Source organism: Asparagus officinalis, chromosome 8 (genome assembly GCF_001876935.1).
Source record: "Asparagus officinalis chromosome 8, Aspof.V1, whole genome shotgun sequence".
Lineage (NCBI taxonomy): Eukaryota > Viridiplantae > Streptophyta > Magnoliopsida > Asparagales > Asparagaceae > Asparagus > Asparagus officinalis.
In genome coordinates this window covers 101,142,568-101,165,713 of record NC_033801.1, presented here as the reverse complement: position 1 = coordinate 101,165,713, position 23,146 = coordinate 101,142,568, and the positions used below count along the sequence as shown (strand labels likewise).

Below are 23,146 nucleotides of genomic sequence, written 5' to 3'. Positions count from 1 at the left end.
GAACATTGACTTTATTTGAGATGTGGATCAGTGATCTATTATAGGATGGCTAGCTGCTTGACCTCGTTACTTGGTTGATTTTTGGATTATTCTGATTATTATACTCTAGTGGTGGATTGCATTTAGATTATTAGAATTCCAGTGCCATGCTTCTATTATTATTATTTTATTGTATTGGTTATTCAATCGTTTCTATTCTCTCTTGTGGGATCTTGTCGTGTGCCATGCACGCTGACGAACTCCTGTTCTCTCGGGTTATACGTCAGATTTAGATGATGGACAAGTTCAGCTTGGAGATGTGCAAGAGCCAGAGTATTCTCAGCAGGAGAAAGGGTATTAAACCCATGCCTTACGGGTCCCCCTCGGCCAAGGAACCGACCCGAAACGAGCGATTCCTAGTCTTACTTTCTGTAGGTCTTTCTCCAAGCGCAGAATGATTATCAAAACTGGCATAATGACAAGATTTTCAACTAGATATTACAGTATTCATCCACAGTGTTCGTTAGATCAGCTTGCATCAACTATTGCAAAATATTGTATTCATCCACAGTGTTCGTTAGATCAGCTTGCATCAACTATTGCAAAATATTACAATGGTCTAACTGAAATCTTTGATGAGTTGACAGTCTCAAAAATTAGGGATATTCAAAATAAAATAAGGACAGGAAAATATACTCTTTCCTCACTTCAACTTATTGTAAATAATAAAAAAGATCCTATAAAAGACTTTCATCATATTTTGCATATGCTGAAAAATGATTCCATTTTCTATGGTAGTTTAACTCCAATTCAGGAAGATAAACTTGTTCTTATGGCGCTTGGCGGCATGTTAAATACGAGAATTATCAATTTGAATCTTCTTAATTCGTCTTCCTTTGGCTTAAAATTCAGACCAACTGATTATTATGCACATATTTGTTCGATAGAAGGGCCTATCTCAAGGGTTTATAAGTTAAATATGACCAACTCACTTAGAAGGAATGTCTTGCAGACAGAGTAGAAGCCGAAGCTTAGTTATTTCTTTTAGTTGCTGGTCTTTGGTTTACCTTGTAGCACTTTTCATTTCCGTTAGATCGATATATTTTTATATTTTCTCCAGTATTTAGTTGGATAGTTTTGTATTATGACATGTATGACCCGAGTATTATGTCTTGGATGATATTTCTTTTATGATATGGATCATTTTGTTCTGAGTTGTTTATTATATTCTTGCTAACTGTGATCAGGGACTTGTGACTTCGCATTATATTGCTTGACGCTTAGCGTATTAGATTGAGCAGAAAGGGTCTAGTACTTATTTCTCCTCAGTCTGATACATCGCGATCTTGTTCCCGTTCCGGTTCCCTAGTATTTTGGAAAGCGGGGCGTGACATTGGAGCTTGTGATGCTCCTTGCTAGGTTATCAGCTGCTATATTTTGCTCCTTATTGAGTTTTTTGTTGGTTCTCTGGTGTTGTTGTCTTCAAGGACTATGTTGGGGTTTTGTTGGTTAGTTGCTACTACTATCTTCTGCATCTTGTTGAGTTTTTGTTGGTTATTTGCTCCTGCTATCCTTTGCTCATTGTTAGGTTTTGTTGGTTAGTTGCTGCTACTATCTTCTATACCTTGTTGGGTTTTAGTTAGTTATTTGCTACCCCTATCCTTTGCTCCTTGTTGGATTTTTGCTAGTTATTTGCTGCTACTATCTTCTGCAGCTTGTTGGGATTTTTGTTGATTATTTGTTGTTGCTATCTTTTGCTCCTTGTTGTGGTTTTGCTGGTTATTTGCTAATGCTTTATTGAGCATAATTGTTGGGGTTTTGTTGGTTATTTGCCGTTGCTATCTTTGCTTTTAGTTGATGTTTGGTAATGATGATTGTCTTTTACTGAGAACACAATCTAACATACAGTGTTTATGTTCAGATGAGGTAATTTGTGATGAGAATGCAGCTTACATTGAAATGACAATGTCCATGTTAGGCAGTCTATCATTAAGATGCAATCTACAATAACCTATAAGTTATAGGTTAGGCAATCAATTTTGACAAAATGACTTATTTATGAGTCATACAATATCAACTAAATTTGTAATGATAGTTTCCTTTAAACTCAAATTCCAATATTTTTTTTCATTACAATATCAATATTTTTTGCAAGTACATAACATGAGGTTTGCAATAATTAAAATAATACAAAACATCACTACTAAAATTGCTAAAACTTTCCAAGTTAAGGATTGTTTTTCGACAAGCTTCAATTCTTTCTTTAACCTCTTTGATTTCAAAAAATATTTATCTGTAAACTTGTTTTATTTAAAAAAATTGGTTTCATTGATTGCTTATTTCTCCTCTTTTATGAGCTCATTCAAAAAAATTACATTCTTTACTTGAGTACTTTGCACACCCCCAATAATATCTCCCCTTATTTTTATCATACCTGCACACTTTCATGGGTGTTTGGAGATTGCAATCGCACCAAACTTTAAATTTTTGAGGGCATTCTTTTGATATTATATTGATGGAGGAAATGAAACGTGCAAACAATGAGAATTGATATAATGGCAAAAATGAGCGATACATTTGCACCATAAGGGTTCAATCCACATTTATATGCTCCAAGACCTTGGAACTAGTGGTTGGACTCATGATTTTTTAGGTTTTGAAATTTTGGCAAACTGGTAAGATTACCCCAACTCATGTTTTGTGCAAATTTTGTCCACTAGTAAGTGGTGAGTTTACCTATGATGTTGTCATTCATTTATCCCAAAATTTTCTTATTCCAAACTAAACAAAAGAATAGGAATCGGAGGGTTTATGTATAGGAATTGGAGGGTTTATGTAAAGTTGGATTCTATTGTTCTCATATTACGAACCAAACATAGAAAGACAAAAAAAAAAGGAATTCAAAGCATTTTATGATAACAAAAATATATCCTTGAAATTTTTATAGATTAGAAAGGAATCTATAAAAAAACACTATTTTCCTAATCATATTCTTTATAACTAGTGAACCAAACTTCCCATCAATGGAGCAACTTCAAATTTCTACTATGAAAATTTCAATCCAAGTGTTTTAACATATGCAAATGCATGTACCCAGTGATCTCCGAAAGATAAGGTTGAGGGTAAAAGTCAAAAAGAGAAGGAAATAAATAGATAATGATGATAAAAGCAACCATCTACATCTCACTAGTATTTTTCCATTTAAAACTCAAAGGAAGAGTCATGGGTAACTTGCCAAATAGATCATAAAGCAGCACAAGATACAGTGCATATGCCCGCTGGTCCCAAGCAAAGCATGCAACACAAGCCAAAGGCCAAAATATTTTTCTTTAAAGAAAAAATTTCACGAGTTCTGTATGAGCTGTAGAGGATGCATGATGCATCCATCTCTCACGCATCATCTCTTTAATACAACTAATGATAGTTTTACTATAATCTTTAACGCCTTAATCCACTGTAAAAACTTTATTTTTTAGGCATCAAACTAATCCATTAATTTTAAATTCAATCCGTAATGAACAAATTCATAAATTGATATATAACATATATAAGCCAATAAACTTGTGTTTTTTGTGATTTTCAGGTTGTTCAGAAGATCAAATAGGTGACATATTTTTTTTTATCAAATAGCTAAATTCAAAAATGAAAAGACAAAATATTATAAATATGAATAACCTTTACTAACGACCAAAACATTTTCTTAAACAAAAATTTAGCATATTAAATAAATTTAAGGGTAAATTACAAAACCTCAAAGAACTCTCAACACTTTGCGGTAAACCCTCAATAACGTATAGAATCACACTAAACCCCAATAAATGTTGGAATTGCAGAAAGCCCGAAATAAGTTTTCGTGATTTGTAGATAACCCCCATGACGGCGTCACTCCACGTTTTGATTTAGTGATACATTTAGATCATGGACCGACGCCAACATAGAGTTACCTGCAAATCTGAAAATTTATTGGAGAATTTTTTGCCGATCCAATAGTTATAGAGAAATTTGTGTGGTTTTAGAAGTTATTGGGTGTTTTTAGCATAAGGCTGAAAGTTGTGGCTTAGTGTAATTTATCCTAAGTTTAACTCTTTATTTTTACAAATCAAGTTACCATAACCCGAAAAGAAAGTGATCTATACAAAAAGACATTAAATTTTTTTTTAAAAAATATTAATAATGTTTAATTATGGATGCAAGCTTGCACAGGTGGAGTTAAAATGGCGATCATACTTGTAATCTCTCCTCACCATTTCTTTTTCTTTTCGTAAAAAGTAAAAAAAAAAGTGAAAAAAGTTTAAAAGCGTGGCTCCAAATCTTTGCATATAAAAACCCTAGTGTTCGTCCTCTTCAGCTACAGTGAGATCGGACAGAACACCTTTAAAATAAAAAAGTCACCTTTGACCTCAAAACTCACGAAAATGGATCAAAACTAGAGCGAGAGGGCCCCAAACCCTAAGCATCAATGGAGACTCCTCCACCTGAGGAGCTCCTGAAGAAGATCCAGGATCTTGAAGCGGGCCACGCGAAGCTGAAGCAGGAGATCTCGAGTCTGATGCCGCCGGCGTCGCCTCCTCGTGCGCCCCTGCCATCCGCGATGCCGGCACTTGGCGACGGGGGAAGCCAGACGTTCCGGCTGTCGGAGCGGCAGTATCTGAATATATTGCAGTCGATGGGGCAGTCTGTTCACATATTTGATCTCGATGGCAGGATTATTTACTGGTGAGCTCAGCTTAATGGGATTTTGTTTGTTTTGTCGGCAAGTGCATTAGTGAGGTTGATTAGTGGCTAAGCGGATGCTTAATTGTGATTTTTTTTGCTAATTTTCTTGTGGTTTTGAGCTAAATATTTTGGGTAGCTCCATAAGAGGTCGGGTTTGTGAACTGATCTTGGCGATGGTTGTTTCTGTGTGAACGGTGTTTCTTTTGTTTGATTTTGGTTTTTTGGTGAAGTGGGTATTTTGTTTGATTTTGGTTTTTGCGTTGTTGTTGCGTGATGCTTCTGCGTTTGGAATGAGTGAAATGAGAGACTTTTTCGAAATAAAAGTCAGAGACGCAGACGCACGTCGGTCATCTGATTATATGATCATCTTCATTCTGGTACGACAACATCACGATACGAGGGAGCGTGCGGCCGAACCAGAGCGGGGCATCATACAACAACAACAAGGCCTTTATCGTAAATGTTTGGGGTCGACTACATGAATCCTATTCTTTCATTCCGTTCTATTATGGGGTCATCTCCTCCATTAAGTTAACCATTATCATATCCTTCTTAATTGCTTCCAACCAAGTTCTTTTAGGTCTATCTCTAGATCTCTTTTTGTCTCATTAACTACAATATTACACTTTATCTATTCGGTGTACTAAGATGTATCCGTTGTACATTATGACCAAACCACCTCGGACTATTCTCTCTCATTCTATCCTCATTTGGGGTAACATCCTAATAGAAATTTTGATTAGCTTGTTTTTTCCCCCTTCTTCTAACTCTTCCTCTTTCCTTCTCCTAATGTACTTCTCCCCTTCCTATTCCTTTCTCTTCATGTATATTTCGTATCTATTTTCTTTAGTTAGTAAAATTCAAAGGCACTTCACTCTGAATACTTTAAAAAAATTTGGATGCTTTGTGGGATAAGTTCTCCTTTAGACGAATACACGAGAAAGTTGAATGAGGGTTATTGATCATAATACTTAATCTTGGTGGGATAGTGGTGAATTGACAGTGATGTTTCGTTTGTTTCTTTTGGGCGAGGTAGGCATTTTGGAATGTTCAATGAAATGGCCTTGTTCTAATTTCTGGTGTTGTGGCCATCATTTTCTAACTACAGGAGGATTTATGGCACTGGAAATGTTTGTAAATACTGGTACTATGGTAATGATTCTGCGTTTGCTATTTATTTAATGAGGTTTGGAAATCCATCTCAATTCGGTGGCTGCATATTGAATAATAAAGTTAGTTGCTATGTGATGTCATAACTGGTAATTGGGTGTTAGGATGTTTCCGTAAGACAAACACTCGCAGAGTATTGGAAGTTATCTGATTTTATCATTTGATTCATTTACAGATTTAGTTGGTTTCGGATTATGTATAGTCATTAAATGTGAATGGTCGTTCGTGTAGGAACCGGTCTGCGGAGAATCTTTATGGGTTTTCACCTTCAGAAGCCCTTGGTCAGGATGCCATTGGACTGCTTATAGATTCTAGTGACTTTGAAATTGCAAATAATATTTTCCATCGCACAACCATGGGGGAAAGCTGGACAGGAAAATTTCCTGTAAAGAACAAATCAGGGGAGCGGTTTCTAGCGATTGCCACAAACAGTCCTTTCTATGACGATGATGGTAGTTTGGTTGGAATCATATGTGTATCAAGCGATTCACGGTACTTCCAGGAAGTGGCAACTTGTTCCTGCTGCAAGAAGCCAATGGCAGCTGACTCTAACAGCGCTAGAATCCTGTTAACAAGTAAAGGCATTTCAGATTCTCAGCAACCTCTCCAAGTTGCCATTGCCTCCAAACTATCAAATCTGGTGAGTTAAGTGGTTATTTGCACTTCAATAACCCAAAGTTTGCATTATTTTTAACTTTGATACCCCAAAATTTTATTTTACCTCCAGAATACCCCAATACCAACAAAATTTAACTTTGATACCACAAAGTTTTGTTTTGCCCAAAAAATACCCCAAAATTCAACAAACTTTTACTCTGATACCCAAAACCGGAATTTTTTGTTAACTTTTTGTTAAAGTTTAGGGTATCAAAGCTAAATATTGTTGAAATTGGAGTCTCAAAGTTAAATTATTGTTAAAGTTTGGGGTATGAAAGTTAAATTTTGTAGAACTTTGGGGCATTTTTTTTGGGAAAAAAAGTTTTGGGGTATCAAAGTTAAAAAATTGGAGCAAACTTTGGAAGGCTTTAAACTCCAAAGATATGTTTTCTAGTGATATTCAGCGTTGGTTTCTGTTATTACCATCACAGGCAACTAAGGTGAAAACACAAGCCACTAAGGTCACTAACGAGGTCCGTTCTCGAATAAGGACAAATGAGAATATGAACAATGATGGTGTAAGTGGAGATAACCAACATTCTGAGCTTGGAACAACACTAGAGCATAAGGAAGATGCAACATCAAGTGCCTTTGGCGAGTCTTCCTCTGCATCCAATGAAAAAAGATATCCCGTAAACATAATCAAAGATAAAGGGGATCCTGAGGGAAAGGCAGGAATTCACAAGATCATTGGCTTGAAAGCAGAGGCCTGGATTGCCAAGAAGGGGTTATCGTGGCCTAGAAAATATAATGAACATGATGGACCTGATGCAAGGAATCGTTCAGTGGAGCAAGAATGTGATGCAAGTCAACCAAGGGCTTCTGAATCTAATGGTAAACCAGACAGTCAGGTCAATGAAAGCAATCGGCCAGGAAACAATGAGGCTTCAGGGTCCTGGTCATCTTATAATGCTAACAGCACAGGCAGTGTAAGTAGTAGCGGAAGCACCACTAGTGGCAGTACCACTCACAAAATGGATATAGAGACTGACTGCTTAGATTATGAGATCTTATGGGAGGACCTGACAATTTGTGAGCAAATAGGTCAAGGTACTTCTCCTTTACTAAAATAAATTTTTTTAGTATATTTCTTTTTCATTTTTTTAATATCATAACATTGGAAGTACACTATTATTTTTCTTGCTATTACTTTACTCTTCCTGAAAGGTTCTCTGGTTTCAGTCACCTGTGCTGGTATGATCTGTTATGTTATGTCTATTCCTATCAAGTTAGCTGTTCACAGAGGTTCCTTAACTATACTATATAGATGGCCTCCTATTGAGTATCTGGTTTAAGAAGAAGTATTTCTTTTGCTTTAATTACATTTAAACTAATTTGTGGTGCATTTGGTTTCCTTCCTAAGCATATCTGTTCTCTTTTTTAATATATATATGTGGGTCCCTTCTACCCTTTTCCAACATGGAGAAGAAAGTTGTGTTTTTCTAATATATAAGCTGAACGTGTACCTCCGTATCACAACTCGTATATTTTACCAACTTTCCTCTTCATACACTTGTCCTTGTCAAAGTCTGGTTTGCTTTTATCTGGTTCATAATGTTTAGGTTCATAAACCATATTTGTTCTTGTTATGGTGCTGACATCACAGGGATAATTTCCAAATTCTTCTCTCTAGGCTTATTTAATTGGATAAGTGGAAAAAAATCCTGTCAAATCACTTTTGTGCATCTTTTTGAAAGCTGTTTTCTGCTTTTCAAAAGTTGCTGTCTTAATTTTACATGATACATTATTTTTAAGGCTTATATTTTCGCAATTTTTGCCCATCTATCTTGTAAAAAAATATTGTCAGCCTCATCTTGCAAAATGGTCTACAAAATGGATATGTGCTTATATTTATTAATTAGCGCATAATTATTTCCTGTGTGGTGCATTAGATTCTGACATTGGACATGGTCACTACTAGAGCTGAAGTGATGGAGGATTTATTTATCTGACCCGAAATTTTGTGTGAACACTTTGTTGTTGGAGGATGTTGCAGGCTAGATCCTTCATCAATAATAGATTAGTTCCCAGGTTTAGATGGTTAAAGTTGTTTCCAGAATTGTTTTTGTTCACATCTTTCTATATTAATTATCTACTTCCCAGCTTTTTTAGATGTTCCTTGCAATTTTTTTAATTTACTCTGGTTTTCTTTTTGCTTGTGCAGGTTCTTGTGGAACTGTATATCATGCGTTATGGTATGGCTCGGTATGTTAATTCGTTACCTCTATGTTGCAAAACATGAAGCTTTGTTTGAGGATTTTTGCAATGCACATTATCATATTTTGTGCAATATGCAGTTGCTTTCAGCTATTAAGGTCTTCATCCATTTCTTCAAATATTCCAGTATCTATCTCCTGTGAAATTTCATGTTGTCATTTAAAGAAGAAAAAAAGGAAGAAAATCTTGTATTCAGCTCTCTGCTTTCTCCTCTTTTTTTCTTCTTCTTTTCTTTTTGGGATTAGTTATGTTAAATGCTATGGAGGTTTTGGTTGATTCTAGATATGTTTCATATATCAGAGTAGGAATATTCTTTCATTATGAAGCTAATTGTTTGTTGTTTTCTAGCAGGATGTTGCAGTTAAAGTATTCTCAAAGCTGGAATATTCAGATGAAGTCATACTTACCTTTAGGCAAGAGGTAGTATGAAAAGCCAAAAGTTGCATCTGTTCTGGATTTAGTATCTGTGTGCTTTATAGCTGTACCATATGTAGGGATCAAGTTATACATTGTGCCATCTTTATATAGAATCTCAGATTGATGATAGTCCATATCATGCTGTATAGTGAATATCTAATTCTAGCTTAGATTGTAGTGTTGACGTAGTTCAAGGCTGGTGGACGGTACGAAATTTGAACGTGTGCATATCAGAAAGGAGAATGTTTGCTCTGATATTACACCTACTCATTTCCAAACATAGGCTAGTTCTGAGTCACTTGCATTCATGACAGGTATCGATGTTGGTTTTATTCTCAAGTATTGTGTTCATGTGTTGTCTTCAGGGGAAATTTTATGTTTCAATACCGAACAAGTACTTTGTGACTCAGAGAAAAAATAATAATTCTGGCACAACGGGATTATAAAAAAACTTGCTATGCAGCTTTTCAAAATCCAAAGGACATTTATAAAATACCCTTCCCTTGTATGCTAGGTAAATCTTGCATCAGCTGTTGGCGGAATCACTCCCGAGTATTATGCTATAATATTGAAAACGATATAGCTAGTTGCATGCATCATACTGTTATATTTATGCAGGTATCACTCATGAAGAAGCTTCGACATCCAAATATACTACTTTTCATGGGTGCGGTTACTTCTCCGCAGCGACTTTGCATTGTAACCGAGTTTCTTCCACGGTATGCTCTGCATCCCTATGCCATACATTACATTTACAAAATTCTTTTGAAAGATTTATATGAGTATATGCATGGAAAGAAAAGCTAAGGATATCTAGGGGGCGCCTACTATCCATCTGAGGTGTTCAAAAATTGTTCATCTGATATATGTCTAACACGTATACATTTCCATGATAAAAGTGATAATGTAATTTAAATAGTGAATATATTCCTTTACCTTGCTACTACAAATATAGTTTTTACTATAGGATCTTGGCATGCCTTTTAGGTGGCTTTAAAGTTAAAGAAGTAAACAAATGTTTCTGGTAAAATTAAGATACACAACCAATTTGGTCTGGAAGATTACTTAGAAAGAGGTAGAACATGGATTATCCTATTTAAAAAATTAAGCAGAGCACCCAGAATCAGATGGTTCAAAATTAGCTCTTTAAATACCATAATCACATCGATGGATAGATATGAATTGGAAACTATAGTCTTACAGCATTTCCACCTTGTGTTAGTTAAAAATTACGAAGTTAAAAGAAAGTTATGTGTACCCCTGTGAGAATGGAAGTTTTTCCATCCATCAGTTATCATGATCACGCTTATGGTTGTGACTATTTAGAATCTTTTTGTGTTAGATGGTTTGCTATTGGAGATAGAAGTCTATTTAAACGTGTATCTGTGTGTGATAGCAGCGGCAATTTCAAAACATGATGTTTATGCATCAATAATTGTGGTTCACTGGTGATATTGTTGCTGCTTTGTTCCTCTTTTACTGATATTCTCCTGTGCAGTGGGAGTTTGTTTCGGTTGCTTCAAAGGAACACAACTAAAGTTGACTGGAGAAGACGAATTCATATGGCAATGGATATTGTAAGTATATCAGACTACACTTGTTTCCATGTATAGGGTGTAACAAAACATACTGTATTATGATAGATCCACAAAAGTTTAGAGTTGTTTCAATTTCCTCGATTTTATGTTTAAATGTAACAGCTAGATAATGTCTATCTTGCTATATATTTGTATCTTTTTGCTTATCTAAATAAATGAGCGAAATTTGGTATTGATGAATCTTGTGCTGAAGTGACTAGTACCATTACATGGATAGGTGGTAGGTGGGGAGAAGAAGTAATGCCCACGTGTGTGACGTTTGAAATTCTTAGAATATGATATTCTTATTGCAACTTGTGTTTTTTTCCCCTTTTCTTTTCTCCTGGTCATCTTTGCAACTTATTGTGTTACAGCCAATGTTATTATTTTGCTGAAAAAAATATAGCACTGGTGCTCTCCTTGAAAAGCATTCTTCTTGGTTATATCAAGTTTTCATTTACTGCTGTTTCTCAAACAGTGATTATTGTCACAGGCGAGGGGCATGAACTATCTGCATCACTGCAATCCACCGATCATTCATCGTGATTTAAAGTCATCAAATTTGTTGGTGGATAAGAACTGGACAGTTAAGGTGTGTTTTTTTTGTTTCAACAAAAGTTGACCTCATTTATTGACTCAAATTTAAAGTCATCAAAATTGTTGGCGTGAACTATTCTATCTATATCTCTCCTCCCCCCCCCCCCCCAACCCCCCACACTTAGCAGCGTTGGAGATTTCTGGTCTTTTCCCGTTTAAAGCATGAAACATATGTGACTACAAATACTGGGAAAGGAACGGTATTGACACACTCAATGCTTTTTGGAATTTAATGCTTTGACTTACCAGTTGGCTCTTGTAGATTAGTTTGCATGTTTGTGCATTTGGTTGGCTTGAGAATATATGTATATGAATTCAAGTAGTTGATGCTGATTGTCATATTTTCTTGTTTCATAGCCACAATGGATGGCTCCAGAAGTTCTTCGCAATGAGGTGGCAGATGAGAAGTAAGTTTGGTCCCACTATTTTAATATATTGTCACACTTTTGTTTGTTATGCTTTGTGTGGGTTCTGACTCTGTAAGAGATGAAAAAATGTTGAACTTGTGCATTTTTGTAACAGGTCTGATGTGTACAGCTATGGAGTAATACTATGGGAGATTGTCACTGAGAAGATACCTTGGGATAATCTCAACTCAATGCAGGTTCTCCCTTTTTCCATTCTTTCAAATTGCTTTTTGCTAAAGTGAATGTTGTGTACAAGCTAGCGTGTGGGATATTTTAATAAAGGTTTTTTTTCATAGAAAACCACTTTTAAAGTAGGGTGGCAATATAAAAACCTCCTTTAAAATTAAATTGATGCATAAACTACCCTAAAGAAGTTCCTGTAGCAATCAACCACATTGACCTTTAAATGTTTTAATATGCAAACAAAAGGTTGAAATATGTGTACTTGAGGGTTTCAATCGAAACTTCACCAGAAAAGGGGTCAAGGTGGTTCGTGTTGATTACTACCGGAACCCCTTTAAAGGTGGTATCTGTGTTAATTGAACTTTAAAGGTGATTCTCGTATTGCACCCTATTTATTTTAAAGATGGTTTCTACGAAAAAGCCCTTCAATGAAAGGCTAGTTTCTGAATCTTCTACTTTAATACAACATGGGAGAGCAAATACTACTTAATCCACTTCTTCTTCACTTAGTTTTCCAATCATTACATAATCTTATTGAGGATCTTGGTTGCCACATACACATCTCAAAGAAAAAGAAGATAAAACATTGCCATCACATATTACTTGTGGATCTTAGATTCCATGTATATTTCATCCTTGAAATCATTATTCCCTGATCTTTAGAAAATCGTAATTTTAATTATGTTATCTTAATTTAATTACATTCTTTCTTTTATTTGCCTAATGAATATGTGTATACAGTCCAAGCCATATAACCCTAGAGTTCAGAGAATTTATGCCAACTTGCCTCGCCTTTTAATATGATAACATGAGTTTTTAAGAAGAGTGGCTAAGGCACGTTATGGTTACAGTCAAACCAAATAGAAGATGATATTTTTATTTTTTATTTTTACAAAAACTGAGCTTATCATGGATCTTGCAAGTCCAGGTGATCGGAGCAGTAGGTTTTATGAACAAGAGGTTGGAGCTCCCGAGAGACTTGGATCCAAAGTGGGTCTCGATCATAGAGAGTTGTTGGCATAGGTCAGTACTACCCCAACCACATTTCCAAACTAGCTGCCTTCTATCTCCTATTATACAAAAGAAAATTCATGGTAAAATTTCATCCTACAATCAGTGATCCACAATGCCGGCCATCATTCCAAGAAATACTCGAACGGTTCAAAGATCTGCAGAGGCAGTACATGGTTCAGTCTCAGTTGCAACGTTTTGCTCATGGAGATGCTGAACAAAGTGCTGTTAAACCAAATGCTAAGGAGTAAAGCGGCATCAGCTTGCCAGTGCTTTGATCAGTTTGCGTGCTTAATGCGTCAGATGGCAAATTAACTCTTCACCTGCTCAGGAGCAGGATTTGTTCCATCGTTGGCTGTAAATTGCTCGGTTCTGTAGATACTTGAGAAATGTAGCAGGGTATACTGTTCATTTGTCTTGGAGGAGCCAAACTCAGCTTTTAAATATGTTTCAGGATTGAATTTGGGTTAATTGCAGGTAGAGCTTTGCACTATTTGCCAAAGGAATTGTTGAATTGGATGGTTAATAACACGAGGGGAAAAAAGAGAGAGAGAGAATTGAGGGCATAAGCTATACAAATTGTATGTGTATAATACCACCTGCAGTGGGATTTGTTGTTGGATATCAGGTGGGATGTATTTGGTAGTTCTCAAATGTTTACAGGTGTAAAAATACCGTTAAGAGTCCTGACTGAAGGATTGATTTATTGTATAAATCATAGGATAGAACATTCTGTGTTGAGATATGTTGTACTTAAACCTACTTGAGGGGGAAAAAAAAATAATGACACCTGTCACAGTCATGCATCTTGGGCTGGTCAAGAATAGTATTTGAAATATGTATTGGGTTTGTTTTGTGGCGACTACTTTACGTAGAGAATACATATCACTGGTACCACAAGAATTAGGAACTGCATCCCGATTGCGGGGCCTCCCGATGTATTTTCGTATATGGTTGATTGCGGGCGCTCTCGAGGTATTTTCGTATATGGTTGCATGATGAGGATATTCTTTGTATTTTTGGGACTCGGATAGAAATCATATGTTGTAATTTGTTCTATCATATGTTGTAATTTGTAAATGCGCATAGTATGCGCGTTGTTATTGGAATTGTAACTTAGTCGTACTCCAAAGACGTAGGTGATCTCACATTGGTTGTGAATCCTTGTTGAAGCTCTGCGTCTCTATGATTGTTTTATCTAATTTGCTTTCCTTTTATTATCGATCTGCGGTTATTTGTATGGTTGATGAGCGACGTTACGATCCAATTTACAAATGATCTTTTTGATTGGTGAACTCGTGCATTGGTGATTTTGATGGGACGTGGTGGAAAATTATGCCTGTGTAATGAGGACTTAACAAGGATAGGAAACGAGATTTTTCTGGACAACTTCGAATAATATCACTGGGGAGCTTTTACATATATGATTTCATTTGAATCCATATATCTTCAAGGGCACTTAAATATCATTACCTTTACACTAAAATACCGTTAAGTTTTAAAAAGTAGCACATAAATTCCCTAAGTTGTCCACCGTTAGAATATGGTAAAGACGTTTAAAAACAAAACTTATCATACTCCCTTTAAAAGCACGAGTTCGAAAAATCTTTTTTAGACAAATATACCCCTTTATAGTTTAAACTACCTTATCTATAATCAAATTCTAATTTTTAATGGTCAATATTACCCTTCACTATTTTGAATATTTTATTTATATCTTAATCTATCCTAATCATAATCATATCTTATCCTAATCCTATGTGAACCATGTTTAGCTTAACAATTTAAAAAAACTAATATTAATAAAATATATAAAACATAAAAATGATATTAGCTTGTTAAGATAAAGAAATTACAAGTAAATAACATATTATAATACATGAAGTATTGTAAAAAACCATAAAAAGTTTTAAAATTACAGAAAAGACCCTGAAAAGTTCAAAATTATAAAAATCATCCCAATGTCTCAAAACTTAAAATAAAAAAAACAAAATTAAAAAATTAAAATCAGAAGTTCAAAATTATAAAAATCATCCTAATGTCTCAAAACTTAAAATAAAAAACATGAAATTAAAAAATTAACATCAGTTTGCAAAGAATTTAAAATTTACAGTTAACACCTCAATGTCTCAAAAATTATAGAAACACCCTCAAAAATTTAAATTACAGACAAGTACATTAAAATTCTAAAATTTTAAAACTTACAAACAACACAGATGAATTCAAAATATTACCATGATACACCTAAAATTTTTGACATTTAAATTTAAAATTTTTAATTAACACCCTCAATATCTTAAAAATTATAGAAACACCTTCAAAAGTTTAAATTATAAAAAGCTACACTATCCAACTTATTGGTTGTATACAATTAATACCAAAACACAAACACTAGACAAACAATATTAGATGTAAATTAGTTTGTAAACACTCATCAAAACCAAAGAGGCCAACAGTAAGGGGAGGCGGTATTGGCGGGGATGCATTGGTGGCGGTGAGTTTTGAGAGAGGGAGAGAACGAGAGGAAGAAGAGAGAGGGCGAGGGCACCGTGAAAACGAAGAGGAGAGGAGAGAAAAGAAATAAAAAAGTGAGTTTTGGAGAGGGAGAGAACGAAGGAAGAGAGAGAGAGAGAGGGTGAGGGGGCTGTGAAAATGAAGAGGAGGAGAGAAAAGAATAAAAAACTAATATATATACTATATAAATTTGTAAATAACATAAGATGAATTCAAGATATTACCCTTCGACACCTAAAAAATTAAAATTTGCCGCTCAAATTTTTTAAAAAACTCCTTCAAAATTTAAAATTCGTAAAAAACTCGAAATTTTCAAAATTTTTAACTAGCACACATCAAATTCGTCATGATTGGTAGACCGCTGAAATTTAAATATTTTTTAAAATTAATTTATAGTTTTACTAATTGCAAAAGGCACCCTCAAAATTTTAGAGTTACAAGAATATACTAACATTAAAAATTACCACCAACACATCGAAACATAGAATTTACAACTACCAAACTTAAAAGTAAATTTTTAAAAACTCTTTCAAAATTACAAATCACACCCTCAAAGTTCAAAACCACAAAAATGGTCTAAAATTTTAAATTTGGCAAAGAAAAGTGTAATCTGTTTAGTAATTTCATATATATATATATATATATATATATATATATATATATATATATATATATATATATATATATATATATATATATATATATATATATATTTATATACATATATATATATATCTAATTTCTAATTTAGGGATTTACTATCCATTTTCAGCATCTAAGAATAGTCTAAATTGATACTGGTAAACAAAAATAATAAGAATTGATTAAAAACATCCAGTTAAGGGATACAATTTTTAAAAATATTATAGATTAAAAATTATCGGCACTATATAAATTAAAATAATTTCATATAATTTTAGTAATATGTTAGGGTAGCTAAAATACATTTGTAACATTAATTGATAGATGTTTAAATCCATAGAAATGATAAAACACTATAATATTATACCTTAGCATTAATTGATTTTAATTTAGAAACTTTAATCTTTGACGTTAATAATATTTATAGGGTAAAAGAATACAAGGAATTACATATGGAGAAACTATTAGAATATTTAGAGATAACTTTAAAAGAATTGAGTTATTTCCATTGCAAATGGGAAAGTAGTGATGGAAATAAATCTAAAATTCAGAAAACGTCAATGAATCACTTGAATTGGCATTAACATAAGACATATCTATTAATGAAGCACTGTATGAGTTACATTAAAAAATAATTTAATAACTTTATCCTTATCAAAGAAAAAATCTCCATGGAAGACATAAGAAAAATTAGTAAGTATTCATAAATTCCATACTGTGTTATTCAAATTAAATATTAATGTTATAATCTAAGAGAAATTGGTAATGAATAATACAGGTATTTAGTTTAGATCTTTATGGAAAATAACAGGGATAGAGCAAAGGTGATATTATTGAAATAACATAAATTCTTATTGGATGCACATCAGAAGAATTCATTTTAGAGGAAAATAAAGAGATAGCTTCTAATTTATTTAAGTAATAAATTAGGAACACAAAGAATTTTATATATATGAAATTAATATTTATTCTCATTGAAATAGAAAAAAATCAAAGTCTATATTTTGAGCAGTTTGTGTTGAACATCATAAGTACATTTGACTTCTTTGTAAAGTTAAATGAGATGATAAAAAATTAATGAGCCCAGGAAAGATAATAGCATAAAAAAAATACAAAATTAGCCTGATATCACAATTGATGTAGATGATGAAGACAATACTCTAGAATTGCCCGAGAAATGATAAATGATAAACCTGAAGAAGGATTGATCTTAACTCAATAAAAAATAAAATAGAAGAAATAAAAAATAATATTTTCTGAATATTTTATAGAATAATTTAATTATTTTTAGTGAAATTAGGAATCTTTAGAAGGGAGTTTCATGAATTTTTTTTAGTACTTTTATATTTTTATGTGGATGTTTTTATCATATAAAAGTATACTAGAGTTAGCATTAATCTTTAATTTATATTTTTTTATGAAGTCTATCAATGATTAAGAATAAACTTCATATTCTCTTTTGCATCGTTTTAACATACTTTAAATCAATCATTTTGCCATATTGGTTTTAAATATCCACCTTCCTTGTATAACACTATTTTAATATTTTTTACTTTGCAATGCTATACTTTCTCAAATAAAGCTTAGTTTCATATCGGTCAAAAATAATATAAAAATTCAAATTATTTTTAGATTATATTTGTTTTTTGTCAATTCAAATATCAACATGAAAATTTAAATTGGGTGTATCCCATTTAAACAAACATAAAAAAATAATCGGGATGTAAGAGTTTAAAGAAAAAAATGAGCACAAACTGCCAAAAATACTTAATCATGGTATTAAATCGCGTGCATTGCACGTGTGTAAAAACTAGTTATGATAAAAACATCTCTCTATAGAATTTAATAAAAAGATGCAGGGTGGGCATATGGCGGTAAATATGATAACAATGGGGTTAATACAATTATAAAAATGTCACGTAATAATCACACGGGAATATTCCTAGGAATATTCTCACACTACAACTCAAGGTAGTAAAATGCTACATTTTTACAATTAGAATATTAAAGTGCTACTTTTTACAACTTTGAATATATAAGCATAAATGTGATGAAACAATAGGGTTTTTAAGTGCCATTTAGCCTACCTTTTCGAGAAAAGTCAGTTGAAAATTCTAGACTGTAAATTTGGATGAGAAAAAAGATTAGATCGGACCGCAGATTGGAAGTAAAAGAAATCCCAAGCCTCTTAATTTTTACTTTTATTTTTTTTTTATTTTCCCCCCTCAATGAATGCAAAAACCAAGACATCTAAAGGTTTGCAAAATTACAATTTCAGTACTGATAATGAATGATGCGTTTTTTGAATTTATTAGATGAAAAGTTTTCTATAAAAAATAGTGATACAAATGAAAGGGGTTTCTTGGAATTTACCCTTTACCATCTAAAGAGCAAGCAACTACTATTAGTACTACAAATTTTGAGGTTAACATTAGAGAACTTTTTAAAATGAACCCTTTCACAAAAATAATTATCATTTTTGACCTATTCTCAAAGTATTTATCAAAATTGATCTAGTTTCAGTTACGTCAGTATCGTGCGCTAAAACTAGATCGACTTTGAAGAAAAAAATTGTTTACAAGCTCTATGAAACTGGGACCCTGTAGAGTTTAATTGGTAACTAATCTCTACAGTTTTCACAATCTTGTGTAATTAGCAAAAGTCACTAATCATACAGTAGAGTGTTCAAATCTCACATTTATCAAATTAATTTATATTTACTTTTTTTTCCTTTTATTGTTGAAGAAGTTTCAAAATCCGGTATGAGATTATCAAAGGACATGGGATTTGATCCCACACCCGTTTAAAGCAAATCCTAAGGTTAGCATCTAAGACTAATAGACGCATGGGGTTTGTAAATTTTTTTTTTTTTTTTTTTTGAAATCGGCCTAGTTTTAATGCACGGACTAAGGTGACTAAAACTAGATCAATTTCGATAAATACTTTTGAGAATAGATCGAAAATGATAATCATTTTTATGGGGTTTATTTTTTTTTAAATCTTCTTAAAATCTATTTTCTTTTCTTTTCCCTTTTTTTTAATTTCCTTAACAAAATCACCTACAGATATGCACATCATCTCTTCTTAACTCTCTCTGCATACCCATCTTGCATAAAACTGCGAAACTCGTATTTTAAATTTGAAACATATAGCGATGCCATGTGGGACCCACTCCCGTTCGACTCTCCTCTGGGCCCCCACACCATCGAAGTTTAAGCGGCGAACAGCTGTCACAATCCAGAGTCTCATGGCCTCCGGAGCCACGCGTCAACTTAGGGTTTTCACTCCCTTCACTCTTTCTCGGATTCGGATCATCTCCACTACAAAAAAAAAATAGTGGAGGGACCACTACATAATCACAGCCATTGATTATCTAGTTGATGGTTATGATTTTTTCTTTTGGTGCAAATTAGGAATAAGTACAATACACGGGGGTATGATAAGTGTTAGATTTAGATTGTATCATAACCGCTTACTAAATAATTAACGTTTGAGATTAAAAATAGTGGTTTCTCCACTATTTTTTTGTAGTTGAGAGGATCCAAATCCCTCTTTCTCTCCTCTTCACAACAAGAAAAGAAAACCAAGTGATCTCTCTCATTACAAGTTTACAACCAAGCCATGAGCTCCTCTCTCTTCTCTCTCTCCAACAACACTCTCTCAATCAGTGGCTTCACTCTCCTCACTCAAGTCCCCAGCAACCTCACTCTCTCCTCCTCCTCCTCAGCATGCAAGTCCTCTCAAGCCCCTCTTCACCTCTTCCTCGAAGCCCAATCCCAACCCCTCAATGGCTGCTTCTTGGGCTTTTCTCAGACCAATCAAGCCCATCTCCTCAAAAACCCACTCGGCCATTTCACCAGCATCCCCTTCTTGAGCATCTTCAGGTTCAAAATCTGGATGTCGTCGATGTGGGTCGGGTCCAAAGCCTCCGAAATCCAGCCGGAGACCCAATGGGTCCTCTTCCACCTCCACGAGCTCAACCTGTACGCGATCCTCGTCCCTTTGATCGAAGGCCCGTTCAGGTCGGCCTTGCACCCGGGCCCGGATGATCGGGTTTGGATCTGGGCCGAGAGCGGGTCCACCCGTGTGAGGGCTTCGGGGTTCAAGGCCATTGCCTACGTGCATGTTGGTGATAACCCTTTTAATGTCATGAATGAGGCATTTGCTTCTGTCAGGGTTCACCTTGATACTTGTAGGCTTTTGGAAGAGAAGACGGTTCCGCCGGTGGTCGAGAGGTTTGGATGGTGTACTTGGGATGCATTTTATCTCTCCGTCGAGCCCAAAGGAATTTGGTATGGGGTTAAGGAGTTTTATGATAACGGGCTTCGGGTGCGGTTTTTGGTTATCGATGATGGTTGGCAGAGTATTGAGTTTGATGATGGGAGTGAAGAGAAGCTTATTTTGGGTGGGCAGCAGATGTTAGGGAGACTGTGCAGGTTCGAGGAATGCGAAAAATTCCGGAAGTATAGAGCCGGGTCTTTGTTAGACCCGAATCCACCAGAGTTCGACCCCATAAGGTTGAAGAACGTGATCTCTAAGGCACTTGAGAAGGAAGACCTTGAGAAAGAACACGACAAGGCGATTAAGGCTAAAGATAAGCTGGGTTTAGATTTGGCGAGTGTCAAGGCGAGGGTAGAGGGTTTAAAGATTGAGCTTGATCAAATGTACACCGAGGAAGAAGATGACGAATTCAAGATCATTGAGGAGAACGACAAACAATGCGCATGCAAGTTTGGATTGAGAGCTTTTACAAAGGATTTGAGGACAAAGTTTCCGGATTTGGAGGATATTTATGTGTGGCAAGCTCTTTGTGGAGCTTGGGGAGGAGTTAAGCCTAAAGCTACAGGGTTTAATTCCGAAGTTGTGGATGCAAAGCTTTCGGAGGGTTTATATGGCACGATGGATGATTTGGCGGCGAATAAGATGGTCGAATCAGGGATTGGCTTGGTCAGTCCAAATCAAGCTGAGGAGTTTTATGATGCTATGCATTCTTACCTTTCAGAGAGCGGGCTCACTGGCGTCAAGGTGGACGATATGCATGTAAGCTTTTTCATCACTTGAATTGTTATGAAGTGAATTAGATTATTTGAGTATTGGTTTGTTCATGCAATCATTAAGTAGAGTTAGGGGCTTGAACACGTGAAACGCACAATTAATCATATATGAACTCAACTTTTCACAACACATATTCAGAGCCGGAAATTTTGTTAGAGTGTGAATAATAAAACTCTTAAAGAGAGGTTCATGTATAAAAACTATACATTTTTGTTTCATATATAGCTTCTAAGTAAATAATGTCATTCATGTACTCGTATCTGGTCAATTATTCACTAATACATCATTTTTTTTTCATGTTCATGTCATAGTTATCTCCTACTAATTCAAAAGTTGCCATATGTCCTTGTTCATGTCGCGTCATACACTGTATATCTTCAGCTAATAATGAAGCTGTTTTTTGTTATGATTGCCAGTTATCATTTCCATTAGATTCATTTACCATTTTTCAAATATTTTAAGAACTTTTCCTGGATTTACTACCTTTTAAAAGTTTTTTTGGTAATTTCAGGGGTATAGGCTAAAGTATTGCTGAATACACAATTACTAAATCCAGACATAAGTCGCATAACAATGAGTTGCGACGAAATCTTCATGACGAGTTACATCAGAATAGGAAGTGTAGTATTGAACTCATTTAGAATGCACTTTCTATATCATGTTGTCTGTTTCAGACCCTTGAATGCATTTGTGAAGAATACGGAGGACGAGTAGAGCTAGCAAAGACCTATTACAAAGGATTGAGCAAGTCCCTTGTTAAAAATTTCAACAACACAGGGCTAGTTTGCAGTATGCAGCAATGCAATGACTTCTTCTTTCTTGGCACTCAGCAGATATCTTTTGGGAGAGTAGGTCAGAAATCTAACCAAGTTTTGCACGATTTCTTACATAAATGCACTGTATTAAAGCACACCTTTACTCATCTAAATTTTAGATGATAAATTAAGTTTCAGGAAAGATTGAGTCATGTTTTCATGATTCATGCAAAGACGGGATTTGAAGGTTACATTTCATTCGATTGACTTCTTAAGAAGTGTTTCTTGCTGCTAATTAAATTAAATTTTCAATAATAAATTGCTGCATAATTCTATCAGGACAATTCCAACCATTCTGAAGGTAAGAATCAGGTTTTTGTTCGCTTATATGATGAGGGCAATTTTCAAATCAAAGACTTTTGAATTTAGGGTGTGTTTGATTGGGAGTTGTTTCAGTTGCAACTGCATTTTCAAAATTATGTAGTTTCAAGATGCATCAACTTCTAGTTTAGAACACTATTTCAGAATGCAAATCTCCTATTTTAGGTCATTCTGTTTTCCTAACGAAACTCGACTAAAATAGTCAACTACTCCTAATCAAATGCATTCTAATTTGTTAGTCATTTTGTTCATCCAACGACACTTTGTTGTGTAAGAAAACGTCCGACGAAACAAATGTGCTTAGTCTTGATTATAGTTGAACCGGTAAGGATCCCCAACTACTCGTAAGTCATAACCAAACACACCTTTCCTCTTAAGAGTTTAAATGTAGTTGAAACTGTGTGATGTATAACTACGCTGACCAAGAACACCCTTTTTATAGGAACCCAGACTCAGATCAGCCTCTAACGTTTACTGACATTTAATATAATAATTTAACCCATTAAGCCTGTTATTATTTCCAGACTATTGAGTCTCCATTGTGGTTTTCCACCAGATATATTAGCTCTTTACCCTCAACAGAATAGTGTGATCCTTCTGTGTAGGCGACGACTTTTGGTTTCACGATCCAAACGGGGACCCAACAGGTGCCTATTGGCTACAAGGAGTTCACATGATCCATTGTGCCTACAACAGTCTATGGATCTGCCAGTTCATACATCCGGACTGGGACATGTTCCGATCCGATCACTGCTGCGCGAAATTCCATGCAGGATCGAGATCCATCTGCGGTGGGCCCATTTATGTCAGCGACGCGGTCGGGTTCCATGACTTTGATCTCATCAAGAAGCTTGTGTTCCCTGATGGA

General features: G+C 34.7%; 2 protein-coding genes across 2 annotated transcripts; both read left to right on the top strand.

Moving 5' to 3' along the window:
- LOC109819502 (probable serine/threonine-protein kinase DDB_G0272254) lies at positions 4,321–13,785 on the top strand. The gene is made up of 13 exons (XM_020385242.1): positions 4,321–4,695; positions 6,097–6,505; positions 6,954–7,572; positions 8,687–8,727; positions 9,091–9,159; positions 9,775–9,875; positions 10,655–10,733; positions 11,227–11,327; positions 11,467–11,530; positions 11,688–11,737; positions 11,853–11,934; positions 12,849–12,943; positions 13,038–13,785. Exons 1-13 carry the CDS (start codon positions 4,439–4,441, stop codon positions 13,180–13,182), a joined length of 2,112 nt encoding a protein of 703 aa, XP_020240831.1. The 5' UTR covers positions 4,321–4,438; the 3' UTR covers positions 13,183–13,785.
- On the top strand, positions 19,539–23,146 carry LOC109821609 (stachyose synthase-like; the record flags this gene model as incomplete). Its single annotated transcript, XM_020387785.1, has 3 exons — positions 19,539–21,127; positions 21,817–21,994; positions 22,884–23,146. Coding segments are annotated over exons 1-3 (1,860 nt in total), but the record flags the coding sequence as incomplete, so codon positions are not given.